The sequence below is a fragment of the Pipistrellus hanaki genome, assembly GCF_964339955.1.
Source record: "Pipistrellus hanaki genome assembly, chromosome: 13".
Taxonomy (NCBI): domain Eukaryota; kingdom Metazoa; phylum Chordata; class Mammalia; order Chiroptera; family Vespertilionidae; genus Pipistrellus; species Pipistrellus hanaki.
In genome coordinates this window covers 26,865,853-26,885,286 of record NC_140515.1, presented here as the reverse complement: position 1 = coordinate 26,885,286, position 19,434 = coordinate 26,865,853, and the positions used below count along the sequence as shown (strand labels likewise).

The window sequence follows — 19,434 nt, the reverse complement described above, 5'->3', positions numbered from 1 at the left end:
AACCTATGTCTTTGTGGAAAATAATTACCCTATTATTAACCTTTCCTTTAATTAATGCAAGGATACATGAAACTGTATCTATAGGAGCTAACAGAGGCACTGCCACTCAGACATGCATGAGAAATGAGAGCTGTCATATTATTTTTGCTGTTGTCTTAGAAATGCAACAGCCAGCAACCACCTGGGCCCAATTATTTGCCATCCCTGGGGAACAGAACCTCCCTTTGCCCTGGCAGAACGCAGGAACCAAGAATTCCAAACAGTATTTTCTAAGAATCAATATATTTTCTTCTTTTGAAATAAATACAAACCAGTTTGAAAGGTGGGGAAATCTATGGGAAGAAGGGAAGAGGGGACAGGCCCCAGTCTTTTTAGTACCAAATGACTCTGGCGCGACCCGGAAACGCAGTTACAAATGAGAATAATTTAAATTCTCCACTAATTACAGTATTTACAAAAGCAGGGGAGGGGGTCACCTAGTGCCCCTCTTCCAGGCTGGACAGACATCAATCCCACTGTTAGGCAGGGCGGATGCCCGTTCACCTTATCTCCTGCACAGGCCTCAGGCCAATAGGCAGTTATGGATTCTCCTGGCATGAGCAGGCAGAGGTGATGGGCTGGCCTGCTTTATGCAGTGTTCTAACCTTGGCCCACCACCCTGCACTACAATGCTGTGAGGTCTCTGGAGCTTTCTGGCCTGTGGGACCTCCCCTCTCTTTGCACAGAGCTACCATGGGCCCTTGGAGTGTTCTGTACAGTCCAGCTGCACTCAGGGCAGGAGGGACCTCCCCTACCCAGCTTCCCCTGAGACTGGCCCCAAGACCAGGAATGAATCAGTGCAGAGGCCGGTGCCACTCCAGGACAGTGAGCAAAGGGGAGAGAGGTGGCAGGGCACTGTGGATTGGGCTGTGCTGGCAGTATCAGTCACTATCACTGGTCTCGCTACTCTGCTCGCCCTGGACCTTGCTGCGGTGTTGCAGAGCCCTATGGTAGGCAATCTGCACTGATTTGCGGATGTTAGACTTGCGGCCCTCCAGCATCTTCTCCTTGTCGAGGTCCTGGTTCACACCCAGAGGAACCAGCTTAGTCCTAGGCAGCCATTGCCTACAAGATGAAGTAAGGATCAAATAAGTCCTCTCTGGGAGAGCAATAAACACCAGCCTTCCTCACTCAATTCATTCAAACACATGTCCTGAGAATGAGACTCTGGTGGGGACTGGGATTCCCTGCCCTCAAATAACTGTTCACAGTGATAAAAGAGCCCAGTCAACTGTCACACTGACGGGTACCCACAGGGTACTTATGGGTACAAAAAGGAGGAGCCCTGACCTAACCTGAAATAGTCCCCTGTCCCACAGGCTCCAGGCAGACTTTACTGGTATTAAAAATCCTCTGCATATAATTATCAAAAAGATTACATAAGTAGTAAATGAGACAGAAGAGGGATTCAGAGTCTGACTTTATCCTAATCTTGTCAACATGGAGGCAGAGGTGGGAAAACTAAGTCTTAGAAGTCACCTCAGTCTGGGTGGGGAGCCACTCCCGTATTTGTCACAGTCACTGATGGTTCTTTGTTTTCTAGTCACAGCTGTTTGTCAGCTGTGCCCAGTCAGTTGCTCAGACTTGTGGTCAACACAACCCTTTTTCGTAAAGACCGAATTCCCTCCCCCCACTGAATGGTGACAGCCCAGCCTGTCTGTTGCTGGAATTTCCTGGCCATCTGCCCCCATTTCCACGGTTGTATTTGTGGCTGTGAGCCACCACATGCTCCCCTCCTCCCTTACCAGGTTCGCTTGTTGTCAAAGAAGAGGACGAGGTAGAGATGCTCTCGGGCTTCCTGGGTCATCTGCTCCCCAAGTTTCAGCACCTCTAGTGGGGGCACAGGAATGGGAACCCCATGGTGGAACATACCTTCCCGGGGCATCTTTGGATCAATGATCTGAAGGAATAATAAGACCTTGGTTTGGTTCAGTCCCTCTTTCCCAAGGCTTACTCTACCTAAGAATTTGGAGATTCCTTTGAAGTAGAGACATGGAAAGGTTATCATGCTACTGCAATGCTGACCTTCTTCCTATGCTGAATTATTTCAGAGCCCAAGGGGTCATGGGAAGGAAAAGGGAAAGCTGGAGAAACTAACCAGGGACCTCTAACTCTCTACCTGCCAAAGACCCCTGTACTCTGCAACTCAGCAGAGAGTAGAAAAAGTCTACTAATTATGAGTCTGCATTCTGGGGTAGACAGGAAAGGAATATGACCCAAAAACAGAAACCTACCAGAGCTGGGTATGATGGATACCCTCGGCATTTGGCCCACACCAGGTCCAGAGCATCCAGTGGGGAGTCCTCATCCTCAGACAGCCAGCCAGCTCCCCGGCTCAGACTCTTCCTTACAACTTCACAGGAACGGGAGAGAGGGGGCAGATCAGCAGACAGGGGGCTGGTAAGGCCCGGACACTGGGCCCCCAGCATCCCTGGCCTCGGGCGGGGGTACTTACTGCTGTGGCCCACGCCGCGGCCAGTACCCACGGAGTAGGCCTCATTCTCAGTGCCTGAGGTATCTTCACTGCTGTCCTCTGGGAATGTGCCCCGAGAGAAGGAGGGCTTGCCCCTGCCTTGTTTTGAGGGTGTTGTGCTGTAGACAAAGAGTGGAAAATGGCATGGTGGGTGTTCTTTCTTCTTTAAACCTCCAGCGTCTAAGACTTTTGGAAAGCAGGGGCTACTTAAAGATTTTCAAATCCAAATGCTCTCAGTGGCTTGGCACTGATTTGACTGATGTGGGCTGGGTTTAGCAGTGGTGCTGACGAATGTATACCCTGTCTAAAAGCAATACTGGGCAGATTTGCCAGACCTAATTTTAAAAAGAACACAGAAACTGGGAATTTTATGTGGTACTTCTGAATTCCGTTCTTAAAAACACACCCTGCTGGCCAAACAAAATATGTCTGTAGGCCAATCCAGGCCACAAAGCAAGAGTTTATGTCCTCTGCTCTAAAACATCAGCTGAACCCAGTATGGTTCCTTTCATTCCATTATGGTGATATTCTCATCTATTCCATTTATTTGCAGAGAACCTTGGATTTGAGCCATCTTAATGTAGGCTGAGATGGCTGCCATCCCACTTCCCAGAGGGAAACCCGGAAGGGCATCCCAGAGGCAGGCCTGGATCTGGAGGGCCGGTACCTGGTCCGATCTGAGGCAGCACTGCTGCTGCTACTGCTGCTGGACTCAGAGTCTGAGCTGCTCCGGGGAAGGCTGCAGTCATTACGATATACCAAGAAACTCTTCTTGACTGGCTGGTTTCCACTGCTGAAGCCATTGGCTGGTAAGTCTTGGTTGGGGGGGAAGTGGAGGAGGGAAGGAATCAGTCAGGAAGATGTAGATCAGAGATGGCACGGGGGTGAGAGGTATTCAGAGCCTGGCTTCCCTTTCTGTGCTGGAATATTCCTCGAACCTTGGCCAGCAGAGCTAGCTCTGGGTGGTGTCCACCACAGTTGGCCACAGCCCTGCCCCATCCCTTACACTTCCCTTGGCAGTTACAGACTTTAGGACACAAATGGCTTAAAGGGCAGGAGATCACCAAGGAGGATGAGAAGAGAAAAGGTGAAGTGATACAATGGAGGGGGGCCTGGATGGGAATCTAGCTGGATCAGTGTCTATGGGTTTCAGTTTCCCAGTCTGTAAAATGAGGGGACTGAATTAAATGATTCCTAAGGGCCCTTCTAGCTCTCAGATATTATGGGAAAGTGAAGGGAGAGGTGGAAGTTATGTTGGGAAAGATGGTAGCTTCGCTCTCTTTGGGACTGGGTGGTGAGGCTCACCCATTGGGGGGTCTTCTGTGGATTTATCACTGTCGCTGTCTGAGCTCGAACTGGGCCGGGGGCTCCTACCCCGCTTGCGCTGACGCAGGGAGCCCATGATGGGCAGCTGAGGGGGCCCCACAGGACTGCCTCCGTGGCTGGGGGTCATCTGGCTCTCCCGGTTTTTGGGGGGCCGGCCCGGCCTCTTGGGCGGTCCAGCTGTCTTCGGGTTCTTTTTGGAGAACAGAACTGAGGTTCTCCTGCCCACCTCATGTGCGGGGGTGGAGGACATGTTGGGACCCAGGCCTGGAGCAGAGAAAGAGAGAAGGAAAGTTGGTGAGGGGCCTGATGTGGGAAGGGTAGATGTCATCCAGGGTATGCCCTGGGTGTATAAGTCCAATACTCCAGCTATTGTTGGGGAGATGATTTCAGGGTCATGGAATTGGGAACAGTGTCTCTTATACAAATAGCCAGAGATACAGCTAAGAAGCCTCTGATTGGGGAATGAGGGAAAAAGTACAGCTAGCTGTGCAAGAAAGACCTCTGCCTTGGGGATGGCAGGGGCTGAGTGTGTGCTGCAGAGTCAAAGTCTAATTTGCTTTGGGATCCACCTTGTTATGGGGTTCAGACCTTTGCTTGTCTCCTGGCTGCTGCTCTCCTCAGCGGCACTATCTGTCTGCCCATCCTTGTCACAGGCCGCTGGGTGAGGTGTCAGGCTGCCCCGGCTGGAAGGGCCATGGCGCTCAGGCCCATCCCTTCCAGTTTCCCGCTGGTGGGCAAGCTTCCGCCGAAGCGCTGTCATCTCTTTCTTGATCATCTTTGCACGCCGGGAGCGGCCCACACTCTGCTTGCTGGAATTCACTTCATCCAACCGTTCCAGCAACAACTTCAGCTGCTCTTCCGCTGGCAGGTGCTTCTGGTTCTCCAGCAGGACCAGCCGCTCCTCCTCTGCTGCTAGGAGTGGGGATGGGGGGGAAAGGTCAGATTCAGGGCAGGTCTTTGGACCCTTAAATCTGGACAGGCAGTAAGAAACCCACTCTTGCCCGGTCGGTGTTGCTGGATGGTTGAACCAGGTCACGGTTTGATTCTTGGTCAGGGCACCTGCCCGGTTGTGGGCTCAGTCCCCAGTGTGGGGTGTGCAAGAGGCAGCTGATCAATGATTCTCTCAAAATTGATGTTTCTGTCTCTCTCTACCTCTCTCTCTCTGAAATCAATAAAAATATATTAATAAAAAAGAAAAGAAAAAGAAACTTCTCCCCTCAGCTGCTCACCATGAACAGCTATAAAATAGCAGAACCAAGATGTGAACTGACAGGCATTGCTATCCATTCACCCGTCTGGCTTCCTGGGGATGGCTTGTCACTGCTCAGCCTAACTGCTTCCTGCCTACACTGCCTGCTCCCAGGAGGGGACTTTTGGAAAGCTGTTCATCCCTAGCTTTGGCCTCTATGTGTGTGTGACTCATCACCCACCATCTTCAGTGTGGTGTGGGGCCTCGTCTCCAGGCAGGTTGTGGGGGATATGCATGCCCGTCTCAAAGTCAATGCCCATTTTTTCTGCCTGGCGCCGGGCCTGGCGGAGCACAGCACCACCCTGGTCACGGAGCCGCACCGCTGCCCGGTAGAAGATGGTGTCCTTGGCGTTATACTTGAGGCAGTTGCTGACGATGAGATTGAAGTCCTCCTCAAAATCATCAAAGTTCAGGTAGCGGTAAGCCTCCAAGTTCTGCTTCATGGTGAAAAAATCCATGGGCTTTTTGATGTGGTCTAGGTAGTCAGGTACCTGGGAGAACAGGGTAGGTGTAGCTAAGTGGAGATATGCTTCTCATTCCCCCTGAAGCCCTGCCCCTAATACTACCCCTTGAAATGCATCCGTAACCTCCTCCCACCACAGTTAGAGGTAGGCATATAGCTCAGGGAAAAGAGAACTGGATTCAGTCTTGACTTTACCAGTCACAAGCTGTGTGATCTTGGCAAGTCTCTTAACCTCTCTGGGCCTTCTTTTCCTGGCCTGGAAAAGTGATAAAATTACTGCCAAAATCCACCTCCTAGAGCCGTATGAGGCTTCAACAAGAAAATAGCCAGGAGATTCCTCTGGAAATAATACCACCTTGCATTCCTATAGCTCTTTTTTGCTTATCATTAAGACTTATAAGGAGGCTGCTGCCTTAGGCCTCTCATTTTATACCTTTTAGAGAGAAGAGTCTGCCAGTCAGGACCTAGGGCTTCAGAGCTGGTTCTTTAGGTGCTGAGCCTTCTAAAGTCTCCGTTCTAGGGGTCAGCACCCGGAAAGTGTCTTCCTGCCTTGCAATTATTCATTTGGCAGATTCAGTCCCTGCCTCTGGGGAGGGAGTGCAGACTGCCTCCCATTCTGGGCACTTGGGGTATGACAGGGACAAGACAGAGTCCAGGTGATGCATGTGGCTCCAGTTCATCCTGGAGCCCCAGAGCCACCAGCCCCTCTCTTCGAGGTCCCCTCCTAGTCCCTGGCCCAGACCTGCAGCAGGGGTCCAACTGGGAGAGGAACAGAAAGAAGGTGGAGTGAGGGGAAGGGATTCTTACTTCGTCCAATTCGGTTACCTCAGACAGAGGGACCGGCTCGCTGAAGATGTTGCCCGTGTCCTTCTCTTGGAGCTGCTCCAAGGTTTTGCGAAGGAGGATGAGAAAAGGGGTCAGCTGCATCTCCATGGCGATCTGCTGGACCTTGATCTGACACACATAAAGGCCCAATCAGCCAGGCCCAGGCCAGTCCTTTGGCAGAGAGGTCTTGGGAGATGGTCGAAGCTGGTTTGGGAATTTGCCTTCCTTCCCACCCCTAACAGCTGAGTGTACTCACTCAGGTCTATGTTCTACAAGGCTCCACCCAGTGAAACTCCCAACTACTCTGGCCTTTCCCTTCCCTGATTTCACTTACAGCACCAGCTACCTGTATCACATAATTAAAAGTTCCATTCATTTTCTCTCTGACATTCTGTTTCTGGTGAGCCTGCGAGCACACTGAGCATCAACCCTATTACTTGCTGGCTAGATAACACATGCTTTCCTTCTCCCAGATATGTTTTCTGTAAAATAGAACTGGCCCAGGAGCACTCACCGTCTCCCTTTTGAGTTTCTCCCGCTTGCGAATCAGCTCTACCAGCAGCCGAGCTCTCTCTAGGTCATGCCGGAGCCGCTGCCAGGACTTGAGCTGTTCTTTGAGGGCCCAGTTCTTATCCTCAGACTCTCTCTGTAGAAGCAAAAAGGGCATCAGAAAATGATGAGGGAGTCAGAGGAAAGGGCAGAGGAGAGGATAGTCCAGAAAACTGGGGCTAAGGGCAGGTAAAGCCAAAGGAGGGGACCCAGGAACTTACTGGCAGGTGTGCCAGCTCAAGTGGGAGCTCCTCAATCTAGGTGTCCCCTGTGCCAAAGCTTGGCATACACTTATTGAATAAATGAATAAACACATAGGAACAGAACCCTTCTACAAGTGGATAATTTGTAAGAAATTCTTCTTGGTTCTCCCTCTAGGAAGCATGCTTCTGCCATTCCCATCTCGTCTCTTCTCCACACCTTCCCCACGTAAGAAACAAAATTTCTTCCTGAGCCTGGTTTGAAGGCTAGCTTAAAAAAGGGAACAGTCTAAGCTCTCAGACACTGGATGCTATAGTTACAAATCTTGATCCTTATCCTCTGGTCTTAGTTCCCAGAGCCCACAGGGAATATGACACAGTACCCCAACTTGGTCACAGTTCCTCTGAGACTGCAAGTGTGTCTGCAGACGACGTAACAGTGGGACCCCATTCCGTGACTGCCGCTTCAGTGTCCAGTAGCTGTGCAGCCTCTGCATGAACTGGCTCTTCCTTTGGATGGTTAGGCGGTTGGTAATTTTACTGAGCCTGGCAAACAGATAACAAATTTTCTTATGTAAAACAAGGGTCTGTAACTAGTGAGAGTTCCTAAATGGGGTTGAAAAGGGAACAAGTCTACTGTCAAGAGCAAATAGTGCCATCAATGGCACCTCAGCAGACAGGAAGACAAGCTCCCAGCACTAATCCAGATCCCTAACCCTGCCCTGTTCCCCAGGGGGTCAGGGCGTTTGAATCCTAAGATTGCTCTATTTGATCCTGAGATACCCAACTCACACTGAGCGTTACAAGGCACAGTATAGGAAATTGTCTAGGTAAAATAAGAATTAAAAATAACTGATCATAGCCCTCCTTTGGATTCACAGTGGCAGTAATTATTCTGTGACTTCTTAAGCATTTCCCTCCCCCTTTTTCAATTCAGTTCTCCTTTCAGAGTCAGACTATTTCATCTCCTGTGGCTGGTAGTTATTACATCCTCTTTCTTCCTAACTTAAACCACACCATCAAAATGAAGGGCAGTTTGAAATATATGTTAGGTCTGCCAAATAAAACTTGGAAGTTTCTGACTCCTAATGTAAAAGTCAGATGACTTGCCATAGCTAATCTCTTTTGGATTTTTTTCTTAAACTTCTACATAGCTCCTGATAGGAAGACAGCCCAACCCTGTTACTTCACTCAGGGGGCTATCAGTCTCCAGGAGGGTTTGTTCTTCCCTCACCAACCTGTCCACTGCTCCCCACATACCTGTGTGGGGGGATGCAGGGCACTGACACCACAGGTGCTGCTGCCCTCTTCTCGGCCAGGATCTTTCGTGCCTTCTTCATCTTGATCCGGGACTTGGCTTTGGCCTTCTTGACCTTCTCTGAACTCCAACTCTTACCCTCCTCCTCCTCCTCATCCTCTTCCTCCTCTCCCTCACTGTGGGACAAGGCAGGCAGCCGGCGAGCTGAACCTGGGGGCGTATGGATGTCACAGTAGGCTGTTTTGCGGACGCTGAAAGAGGTGCCGTTGGCGCCTGTCTCCCGAACAGGCTCCATCTTCATGTAAAGGCCGGCCTGCTGGGCACATGTCACGTGGAAGGCTGTGTAGCAGTTGGCTTTGTGGCACTGAATGCAGGCCCCTGAGCCCCGCTGTTTGCAAATGTAGCAGGTGAGCTTCCAGCGAGCGGGCGGGATGTGCTCAATGCTGTCGATGGGCTCCAGGAAGACTGTGTTGGCGAAGCAGACCTCAGGGATCCACAGGGCACACACCACGTGGGCCCAGCGCCCGTCATCTGTCTGCTTGAAGGCACCGCCCTTGTTGGGGCACAGGGCACAGTCCACGGCCCGGGAGGGGGACTGCAGACAGCGGCGGCACAGCCACTGGCCCTCGGGGATGTAGGGGACTCCATAGCACTCCTGGTGCACGGCCAGATTGCACATGTCACAAAAGAGGATGACATTGCTGTTCTGGCATTCACCATCATTGCAGATACAGCACACAGCATCCTCGTCCACTAGTGCATTGGGGTCGCCTTTGTTGTGGCTCTCAAAGTAGGACTCCTTCTCCAGCCGGTCCATTAAGTACTCAAAGATCTCCTGCGGGATGGGACTCACACCCTCCGTCTTCCGTCGTTCATTCATGATATCCAGCCAGATGTAGTCCTCTTCATCCATGTCATACTCTACCTCCTCATCCAGCTCCTCTGCTGACTTTTCAATGTACCTGCAGTGCACACAGGCAGCTCAGCATCATATGGTTGAGATTTTCCTCCATTAAAGACAGTTTGTTACATTTGCCAAGTATTCACTCTAAGCCAGGCCTGTACCTTTACATATGTTGTCTCATTCCATCCTTACCTTAACTCCAAGTACTCTAGGTCCTGTAATCATTCCTGTTTTGCAGAAAAGGAAGGAAGCATAGTTTTGAGGTTACTGCACCTGCCCTAGCTCTCTTGTGAAAAAGCGGTAGAGCTGGGAAGTGGCATTAGGCCCGCCAACTCCGAACCTCATATCCTACCTGCTACACACCCTCCCTTGGGGTGCAGAGGCTCAACCAGATTCCTAAAGGGAGGAAGATGGGGCAGCTAGAACCCATCTGGATGATGGTACAAAGAGTCAGTGGAAGGAAGTTCCTCAGGTGTCACTTGCAAATTATATGTAAGTTGTTTCAGCACCAGCTGGCAGTGTCCTGAATGGAGAGGCTGTGGGTCTGGTCAGCTGTTGCCAGCACCAGCTCAGGGCTCCCTCAAACTATAGATACTGTCTTTGTTCTCTGGATAGCCCTGGGAGATAACAATCAGAATAGTTAAGATGTACTATAAGCCAGGCATTGTGCTGTTACCACATTTATTTTCACCACAGCCACAGGGTCAATGTTCTTATTGCCCTCATTTTGCAGATGAGGAAATTCAAGCTTTGAGAAGTTAATTAATTGCCCAACACAGAAAGGTCACACAATCAGGAAGTGGTAAAGCTAGGATTCAGACTCCACCCTGGGGCACTCACTGGGCTCCCCACGCCCTTACCATGCTCTGGATCACCTGGACTCTAGTATTATAAAACTATAGGGAGCTACAATAGAATGAATGGGGCTTTGGCTTCTAACAAACCTATATTTAAATCCTGGCTCTGAAAAAAATAAAAATAAAAATCTGGCTCTGCTACTTTGTGACCTTCAGGGCATCACTGCTCTTTTCTGAACCTGTTTTATTGAAGATAGAATTAAGATAATAATACTTCCTCCCAGCAACCAGCCCCAGAGAAGCCGGGTCGGGTGTGGCCAGGCCCGGAGCAGCAGCAGCCAAGCCCGGAGAAGCCAGGTCGGGAGCGGCAGTGGCCAGACCCGGAGCAGCTGGCTGTGGAACGGACCAGAGCAACAGAGGTCAGGCCCAGAGCAGCCAGGCCCGGAACAGCTCGCTCCTCGCCTGCCCCTGCCCCCAGGCTGCCTCTCAGACATGGCTGGAAACTTTTGGGGGAACTTGAGGGTCTGCTGAATCAAGTGATGAAGGCTTAGATCTGGATGTGTTGAGTTAGTATAGCGCTGGGGTGTTGATCTGTGAGTGCCTTGTGTGGGGCCTGGATGAGGTTGGTTGATCTATTTGGAAATGTCTTTTGTGTGAAGTGTATCCTTGGGCATGTGGAGATATTATTGATTTGAGAAAATGCTAAGTAACTGATTTACTATCTAAAAAATGTAAAGTTCTGAAAGTTTAAGGTCTCTTGCCAAAAATAGGTTTTAAAGCTAACACCTTAATTTTAATGGAGAAAGGGAATGACAAGCCCTTCCCACCCAGAACAGCTAATCCAATTCCAACCATCAGCTATGTTTAAACAATGTGTCCATTTACACTTGAATGGCTACACCTTTTGATAACCTAAGGGCAAGTTTACAAGTAAACAAGTTTGCTCTCAATTCCCAGGGCAGAAAAAAAAAACAAGGTTTAAAATTATTAGATCTTAAAATTTATTCTTAGTAGTGTAAAAGTTTATTAATTAAAAAAAAACAACAAAAAAAAAGGAGATTGAAAAACCTGATAAACAATAATAGCTGTTCATTGTAGTAGAGTCGGCGATATGGGAGGGGAATGAACTGACTGTTCTCTGGGAAAGGGAGGGAGGAAGAGACTGAACATAAACTGTGCACCTATGGATGAGGACAATGGGGTGTGGGGAGGGGCGGAGGGTGGGGTGGGAACCTGGTGGAAGGGGGAAGAAATGAGGAACCTTTGTAATAATATGAACAATAAAGATTGATTTAAAAAAAAAAAGTTTGAGAAAAAAAATAAAATAATAATACTTCCTCCCAAAGATTACAAAAGTAAATGGCTAAATCAAGTGGCACATAGCAAGCTGCACCTCTTCTCTCCACAAGGGAAATGGGGCTCTAGTGCTAGAGCAGGCCAGGCAAACAAAGGCTCTGGAGCCATGCTTCATTTTACTTAAAAAAATATATTTTTATTGATTTCAGAGAGGGAGGGAGAGATAGAAACATCAGTGATGAGAGAAGCAGCAATGATTGGCTGCTCCTGCATAACCCCCACTGGGGATCAATCTGGGCATGTGCCCTGACCAGGAATCGAAGTGTGCTGGGCGGGAGCCATGATACTAAGCAAGTGAGCTAGCCTCCCTGGGCCTAGGTTTCTTCATCTTAAAGTGGTGATGCTAATATGAACTTATTTCATATAGCTATTTTATGTATTAAGTGAGTTAATACAAGTAAAGTACTTAGGAACAGTACCTGGCATGTAGTAAGTACTCAATAAATGTTAGGTTTATCATTAGCTTTTGTATAACCCTGACCAACCACCTTGCCTTGGATTATAGGTGTTTATGTGTTGCAAGAACCATGTTTGATTTACCACACAGAAACAAGTCCCCAGTGTTGTTCATTTGAAAGGTACTTTGGAGGCAGAAGGGAAGAGAGTCTATAGGAAGTAGCTTATTCCTTACTCCTTTACCTCGTCCCAAAGGTGACTACAATGCCCTCATCCTTGAAAAAGGGTGTGGCTCAGAGCTAGTGTGAACCGTATAGCCCCTTCCAGATCTTGTAATCAGCTCCAAAACTTTTCTCTGCCAAGACATTACCTGAGAGTGCATAGCACACTTCTACAATGCACCCATATTACAGGCTACAGCACAGATAAAGTAGGTGGCGTGTCATGTAGAATTCCTGGCTCACCAGTTGACACTCCGCCCTCCCACTCCCCCTCAAGAAAGCAAGAGAGAGCAAGTGGTGTTATTAGAGAGATGATCTCAAATCTTCCAAAATTTACATAGAAAGCAAATAATTTCCCAAACTAGGGCAGTTTTGCTAACAACAGTAATAAATTACATGCAACATACCTCCAACTGATAGAGAACAGACCTGAGCCCCAGGAGGAAAGAGTGAATCTGAGTGGAGGGAGGAAGAAAAGGAGCAGAATGAGCTAGGCTAAGTAAGCTGCCTATCAGAGCAAAGAGCGCCTTAGGAGGGAGCAGTAGAAGAGAGGGCAGGCCCCGAAGGTCTGTGTGTTGGGGGTGGACATGCCAGTCTCACAGAAAAGAGACAGTGTAAAGTCAGAAGGAAGTGAAGCTGGGCCGAATAGATGAAAGAATGGAAGAAAGGAAGGAGACTGGGTAACACGTGAATAGGCAAGAGAAAAAAGTGACACTTTGAGCCAAATTACTTGGGTTCCCACAGATTTGTTTTTATGAGATTTGCCTTTTATGACATTAGTATATCATCATATGGATGGCACTTTTGGTAAAAACTTTTCATATAAAAACTTTTCTAAGTCCTTCTCAGAGACCAAGCATTCTGATTAGTTGACACCAAATATTGCTCCTTAACTAACTCATCAGAATGCCCTTTTTGCCTTGGATGCCTAAATTCTCAGAGGTAACTTTTACACTTGGTTTTTGTACCATCCTTCAGCTAGGCTTTCTGTATGTAATTTTATGACCACATTGCCCCACCCCTTCATTTTTACCCCATGTTCAAGGAATTTAGCCTATGCCTGTGACTTTATTAAGAGCCACTGTGGGAAGAAAAAAAAGAGAGAGAACCACCGTGACTAACTTCTGGAGGGAAGTGGGGTACCAAGAAACAATTAAATGAAATAAAAAAGCCATTGGCCGAAACCGGATTGGCTCAGTGGATAGAGCGTTGGCCTGCGGACTGAAAGGTCCCAAGTTCAATTCCAGTCAAGGGCATGTGCATTGGTTGCGGGCACATTCCCGGTAGGGGGCGTGCAAGAGGCAGCTGATCGATGATTCTCATCGATGTTTCTAACTCTCTATTCCTCTCCCTTCCTCTCTGTAAAAAATCAATAAAGTATATTAAAAAAATAAAATACGCATCACCGAACCTCTTCATTCCATTTCCCCAGTTCCCTTGCATCATTGTAGCATCACTGGTTTTTAAGAGCTTGTTTATCACTAAAGATGTGAACCATTTCTCATGCATTTGCAAATGAAATACCATGTTTTTGTTACTATTTTACTCCGGTGTTTTACTTTTTGGTTGTATCCAAACTTGTTATTAAATATAATCATATACTGTTTAAAAAATAAAATAAATAAATAAATAAAATAAAAGTAAATAAAAAGGCCACTGGAGGATTACCAAATATAGTTGATGGAAACACTGCTTAGGCATGCTAAATGAGGGGTGACAATAACAGAACAAATAATGGGAAAATTACCCCTGCAGATTTACAAACTGCTTTTAGGTCCCCAGTCTTCTACCTTTAAGCAGGCAGAGGAACATTAAACCGGCTCTACAGACGGGGTCACTAGATCACCAGAGCCAGATGCCTTTCCCAAGGTCACACAGTGAGGGAGTGGAGCGAGTCAGGAACCAGAGAAGGGATCCTCTGATACAGTGGAAATAGTACAGCTTTGGAGTCAATAGAGCCTGGGTTTGAATACTGGGTTTAGCTACCTACTGGCCTTTGACTTTCGGTAAGTCTGGCCCCCTTTCTGTAGTTTCCTCATCTGTGGAATGAGAACAATACCTACCTAAGTGTGTTATGAGAATAACATGAAGGAGTAGTTACAGTAAGTGCCACCATCATCAGCTGGGGTACTGTTCCTCTTCCTGCCCTAATAGTGTGCTCCTGCTATCCTTTATCCCTGCTACTCTCCTATCTGCTGCCTGTCACTGCTTGACCAGTGTTCCAGAGTTAGGAGGCAGAGGTGGCCTTACCGGTAATAGGAAGTTGGCCGGGGTGGGGCATCAGGGGTGTCCTGATCCAGCTCACGGTACACAACCTCTGGCAGCTTGGGAGTGGTGCTGGCAGAAGCATTATGGTGGTGGTGATGGTTGGAATCCTTGCGCTTCTCCTTGTTCTTATGCTTGCCTGACTTGGGAGTCACAGCTGGCGTCTCAGTGTTCTCTTTGTTGCTGCCATTCTCAGGGGCCTCCTCGGGGGCCTCATCATCCTCGGACACCACATCCAGGTTGTCAAAGATGCTGATGCGGTGGACGCGGCCGTGCAGGTCTACCTCCACCATGCGCTGGGCCTGTGCATAGTTTATCACCTCACGGCTGGGTGACTGGGATACCTCTGAGGGGCTGGGAGACTGCTTGTTGGCTGGGCGTGACTGGCGCCCCTTCTTCTTGTGCTTACGGAGAGGAGTCTGCTGCGGGGGTGGTGGGTTGTCGTGGTCATAATGGTACAAGTGGTACTCAATGCCACTGTAACTCTTGTACACCTTGCGGCAGGTCTCCACGGGGCACTCATATGGTGGCTTAGTCGCCCGCAAGTTGTGGCAGAAAGTCTTCACGTCAAAGTCCACCCCCATGCTGTCACATCTAGAATTTACAGATTAATTAGCATAGGCCTGGGAAGAGTTTATGACCACTCCCTCCAACCCTTCAAGGATCCTGGCCAGCCCACCTCTACAGCATATGCAAATACCATCTTCTCCACATCATGGCCACAACATGGGCCTCATCACCTCTTGCCTGGTTATTCTGCCCTATGCCTCAACTCTTCGAGCCTAATAATATCGCACAATGTGGCCAGAGTGATGTTTTTACCAAGTAGCAACAGTCATTTCAATCTATGATTAAAAGCTTTCAGCTGAAACCAGTTTGGCTCAGTGGTAGAGCGTCGGTCTGTGGACTGAAAGGTCCCAGGTTCGATTTCGGTCAAGGGCATGTACGATGGTTGTGGGCACATCCCCAGTAGGGGGTGTGCAAGAGGCAGCTTGTCGATGTTCCTCTCTCATCGACGTTTCTAGCTCTCTATCTCTCTCCCTTCCTCTCTGTAAAAAATCAATTAAAAAAAAAAAAAAAAGCTTTCAGATGCTCCCTACTTCAGGATAATAACTAAATCCCCTATGTTGACATTCAAGTGCTCCTTTCATTGTCTGGCCTTAGTCCTCCTTTCCAGACTCTTTTCTTCACCAGTTGCATCTGTGTGTCTGTCTATCCAAGGCAACTTGCCATTTCCTTAAAGTTATAACCTCTTATTCCTGCAAGAAGACCTCTATTGGAATGCCTTCCATTCTGATTGGTGAGCTCCTACTCATTTTTCAAAACTCACATTAAATGTCACTTGTTATGCCTTCTTTGTCTCTCCTATGGGGAACTGTGCTTTCATAGCATTCCATTTTCACCTCTTTGTCTCCTCCCACTCGACTGGGAGCTATGCACTGCAGACACCAGAGCCTACCCACCTCTATATCCCCAGTACTTGGAATGCAAGTGGACATTCAGTTTTTGGCACATGAATGAATAACTTGTTGACTGAATAGAGTAATGAGGGATCAGCAGATCTGGAGCTGAGAGAGATGGATGAAGGCTAGTGTTAAGCCCATGTAGTAACTTGAATGGGTAGCAATGATTTAGTCCTGGTATCCAGCTGAATCACTGGATTATAGAAAGAACTACATCATTTCTGAGGTCTTTAGAGGAAGTCTATGTCCTGGCCCTGGCAGTGGTACCAAGACCAAGGGTATAAACAGGAACAAGACAATTCAGGCACACTCAACTCCATGCTGGTGCTCAGGGCCCTCCCATTCTCCTCTCCAGTGTTCCTGGGTGAATGGAGACAGCAGATGGCACCAGCCCCCAGGAAGCCCAGCTTAGTCAGAGACTGCCCCAGTTTTTCCAGGCTTAGTTGAGTGTAACAATTCAGCTAGGGGCTTGGCACCATTCCAGGCAGTGCCACCCTGAGCTCCCTGACAAACAAGGACCCCTCTAGGCCTCTATTCTTCTGCAACTTAACCAAGCAAGTCTGCTGCTTCAGCGTCTCTTTGTCAAAGCACCCAACTTCCACGTCAGTGAAACTCCAGCTCCCTTCTACTTCCTACCTGCTTCTGTGTCTTTAAACACAGACCAATCAGAAGCACAAATAAGCTCTCCTCTTTCAATGATGGGTCCCTGGTGAGCACTGCAGCTCTGCTGCACTGGCTCCCCAGCTTCCGAAGTAGCACAGAGACCCGGGCAGATGTCCCCCTGGGACTGAGTGACAGAGGCACAGGGGAGGGAGCCAAAAACTGAGATCTGAAAGGGTGTGGGCCCAAGGGGGTGGCAGCAAAACTTAGGGGGCTGGAGGAAGTTGGGGGCGGGAGCAGAAGGGATCAGGCCCTGCCCAGGCGGTGCCGCAGCCCTCTCCCGGATGAGGCGAGGTTTCTCTTTTCTCGAAGTGTAACAAGTTAAACAAGGCTCTCTCCTGAAGTTGACCCTGGTAGCCACGAAGGATACACTGTTGCCCGGGACTCCCGCTGGGAGCGAAAGGCACTGTCAGTCCTCCTGCCCGGAGGGGACTGGAGCGGCCCGAGGGGCACCTGGACGGGACTGCTCAGTGTGCGCCCCACAAAAGTACTCAACTCCTTCCCCGCTAGCCACTCTCGCCGCGGTCCCAGGCCCGCACTCACCGGCCACCTCGAGTCCGGGCTCATCGCCGGGGCCGCCCGCCGGGGCTCCGACCCCACTTGGCGGGGAAAGACGGGCCAGGGAGGGAGAGCCCCAATTCCGGAGGCTTCAGACCTCGCCACCCCGGCCCCTTGCCGCTCCCACGCTCTGGCCCCGGCTCCCCGGGATTCCCGCGCTGACCCCTGCCGCTCCCGGTTCCGCCGGAGCCCCGGTGTCTCAACTCAGTCGGCTGTCTCCTGTTTCGAGAGCCCCTAAGTTGCCCGGTCTCGGGACCCGGCGCCGCTGGAACAATGGAGGTTCCCGGGGGCAGCGCGGGGCCGGCGGCAGCTGAGACGGTGGCGGCAAAGGCAGGGACAGCGGCGGCGGCGGCAGCAGCGGCGGCGGCGGCGGCGGCGTCTGCGCAGGGTAAACGTAGTGCCGCGGCGCTGCCCAACTGCACTTTCGCCACAAATCCCCTCCCGCCAACCGAGGCTCCGGAGACCATTCTCTGGAAATCATAAGGGCCCCCTGAACATCCCACAGGGCTTCTCTAGAACCTCCATCTTAGAGTTGACTTTATGGAGTCTGAAGTCACGGTATCCAGGATCCGGAGTGGTCGGGCCATGTGTGGCGAATCTGCGGCTCCGAACCTTGGGCACGGGCTGGACTGGAGGAGCCCGCCCTGCTCCCTTCCCCCTCAGTCTCCTCCCTCCCTTGTCCCTCCCCGACGCTGGCGCCGGGGCTGCGGTGGAGAACTCGCCTTAGCCTCCCAGGAAGGCGGCGAGGCAGGGCTGGGGGGCGGGGCAAGGAGCTAGAGGGACGTGGGTTTGAGCCTAAGGAAGACCCGGATTTACAGTAGGGGCGGGGCTGGAAAAAAAGAATAAACCAGTCTGTGGGCGGGGCTTGGAGGGGCGGGATTTATGTGAGGGGGCGGGGTCACTTGTAAAATGCCTCCAGGCTAGAATATGAACTGAGCCGGGGCAAAGAGTGAGGCTATAAACCGAAAAGTGGGGCCTCAGCAAACAAAGGGCGGGGCTTTGGATGGGTCTGGAAGGTGGAGCTGGGTTTGGGAGAAAGGATAGACCTGGGGAAAACGAAGCCAGGCTTCAAGGAAGGGGCGGTATTTGGGAAAGGTAAGGGGCGGAACTATACGGAAAAGGCGGTACTGGGTTAGGAATAACGGGGCGTGGCTGAAGGAAAGGGAAGGAGCTTGGGAAAGGTATTGGAGCAAGACTGGAGGCAAGGTGTGGATCCGAAAAAAGGCACCGGATTTGGGGAGGAGCAGAGGGCTGTTGGGGCGTGAAAGGGCCTGATTACGGTAAAATGGGATTCTGATGCCTGGAACCCTGTAGGTTGGCGGAGAAATGTATCAGGGCTACGGTTTGCCGGGTGGGAGATGATCTCAGACAGAACTGGGCTCTGCTAGGTAACTGAATGGTTGGAGCATCATTCAGATGCACCTGGTTTGCTGGCTCCGTCCAGGTTAGGGCACGTGCAAGAATCAACCAATGAATGCATAGGTGGGTGGGACAACAGGTCAATGTTTCATCAATAAATTTGATTTTTTAAAAATATTTTTTATGTTGACTTCAGAGAGGAAGGAAGACGGAAAGAGATAGAAACATCAATGATGAAAGAGAATCATTGATTGGCTGCCTACATGCCCCCCATCAGGATCAAGCCCCCAATCCAAGCATGTGCCCTTGATCAGAATCGAACCCAGGACCCTTCAGTTTGCAGGCCTACGCTCTATCCACTGAGTCAAACCGACCAGGGCTCATCAATAAATTTTAAAAGCAGTTGATTTTAATGTGACTAGACCACTTTGTAGCTACATGAACTAGGGCAAGTTAAATTCTTCCTACCTCGAATTTCTTGCTTGTAAAATGCAGCTCCAAAGCTTTATTGATAGTTCTTGGGGGCTTTGGAGAACTTTGGTGCAAGGGAGAGTCCATTTGTTAAACATGCTTATCACTAAGCATCTCCAATTTTGCCGTGAAAGAGGAGTGTGAAAGGGTCTTTCAGGGTTTCGGGACAAAGCCCAAAGGATCTGAAAACCTATATTTTATGTTATTGCAAACCTTGCATTTGACCCACTATAATGTATGTTTTTGTATACAGTGTTTTAAAAAAAAACCAAAAAAAAACAACCACCCTATCGGACACTCCAGGAAGATGTTTGTTTGCTGGTTAAGATCTTGGGATCTGGAGTCAAACTGAAGAGTTCTCTTCAATAGTGACTTAATCACTCTGAACCTGTTTTCTCAGTTTGTTAAATGGAGATAGAATATAGTGCCTACCTCACAGGATTGTTCTGAGGATTAAAAAGATGATGCTTATAAATCACCTAGCATAGTGTGTGATATGTAATGAATAATTAAAGAAAATATTAGCTGTTTTTATTATCCTCACTCAGAAAACTCAGACTAAATGGATGAAAACAGAGTAATATAGTCATCTTAAAGCTGAC

General features: G+C 49.4%; 1 protein-coding gene across 11 annotated transcripts; it reads right to left on the bottom strand.

The window, feature by feature from the left end:
- Positions 1 to 265: 265 nt before the first annotated feature.
- Positions 266 to 17,482, bottom strand: BRPF1 (bromodomain and PHD finger containing 1). Of its 11 annotated transcripts, none has more exons than XM_084901895.1 (14): positions 16,988 to 17,436; positions 14,307 to 14,915; positions 8,385 to 9,344; positions 7,508 to 7,670; positions 6,890 to 7,021; positions 6,358 to 6,504; positions 5,269 to 5,578; positions 4,427 to 4,750; positions 3,818 to 4,102; positions 3,180 to 3,327; positions 2,495 to 2,631; positions 2,274 to 2,392; positions 1,785 to 1,939; positions 266 to 1,104 (listed from the first exon to the last, which is right to left on the bottom strand). In XM_084901895.1, exons 2-14 carry the CDS (start codon positions 14,903 to 14,905, stop codon positions 921 to 923), a joined length of 3,663 nt encoding a protein of 1,220 aa, XP_084758021.1. In that variant the 5' UTR covers positions 14,906 to 14,915; positions 16,988 to 17,436; the 3' UTR covers positions 266 to 920. The 11 variants fall into 11 exon arrangements, with proteins under 11 accessions (XP_084758021.1, XP_084758023.1, XP_084758022.1 ...); XM_084901897.1 differs by having other exon boundaries at positions 6,376 to 6,504; XM_084901896.1 differs by having other exon boundaries at positions 4,427 to 4,747; positions 16,988 to 17,434.
- Positions 17,483 to 19,434: the final 1,952 nt, after the last annotated feature.

Bases quoted from the DNA above. Each gene is read 5' to 3' on its own strand.
- BRPF1 (XM_084901889.1), bottom strand. From the start codon at position 14,905: ATGGGGGTGGACTTTGACGTGAAGACTTTCTGCCACAACTTGCGGGCG. The intron at 7,022-7,507 runs GTACTGTGTCAT...TTGCTTCTACAG, and splicing joins GGAACTGTGACCAAGTTGGG to AGAGAGTCTGAGGATAAGAA. The intron at 1,940-2,273 runs GTAGGTTTCTGT...TTATTCCTTCAG, and splicing joins ATCCATCATACCCAGCTCTG to ATCATTGATCCAAAGATGCC.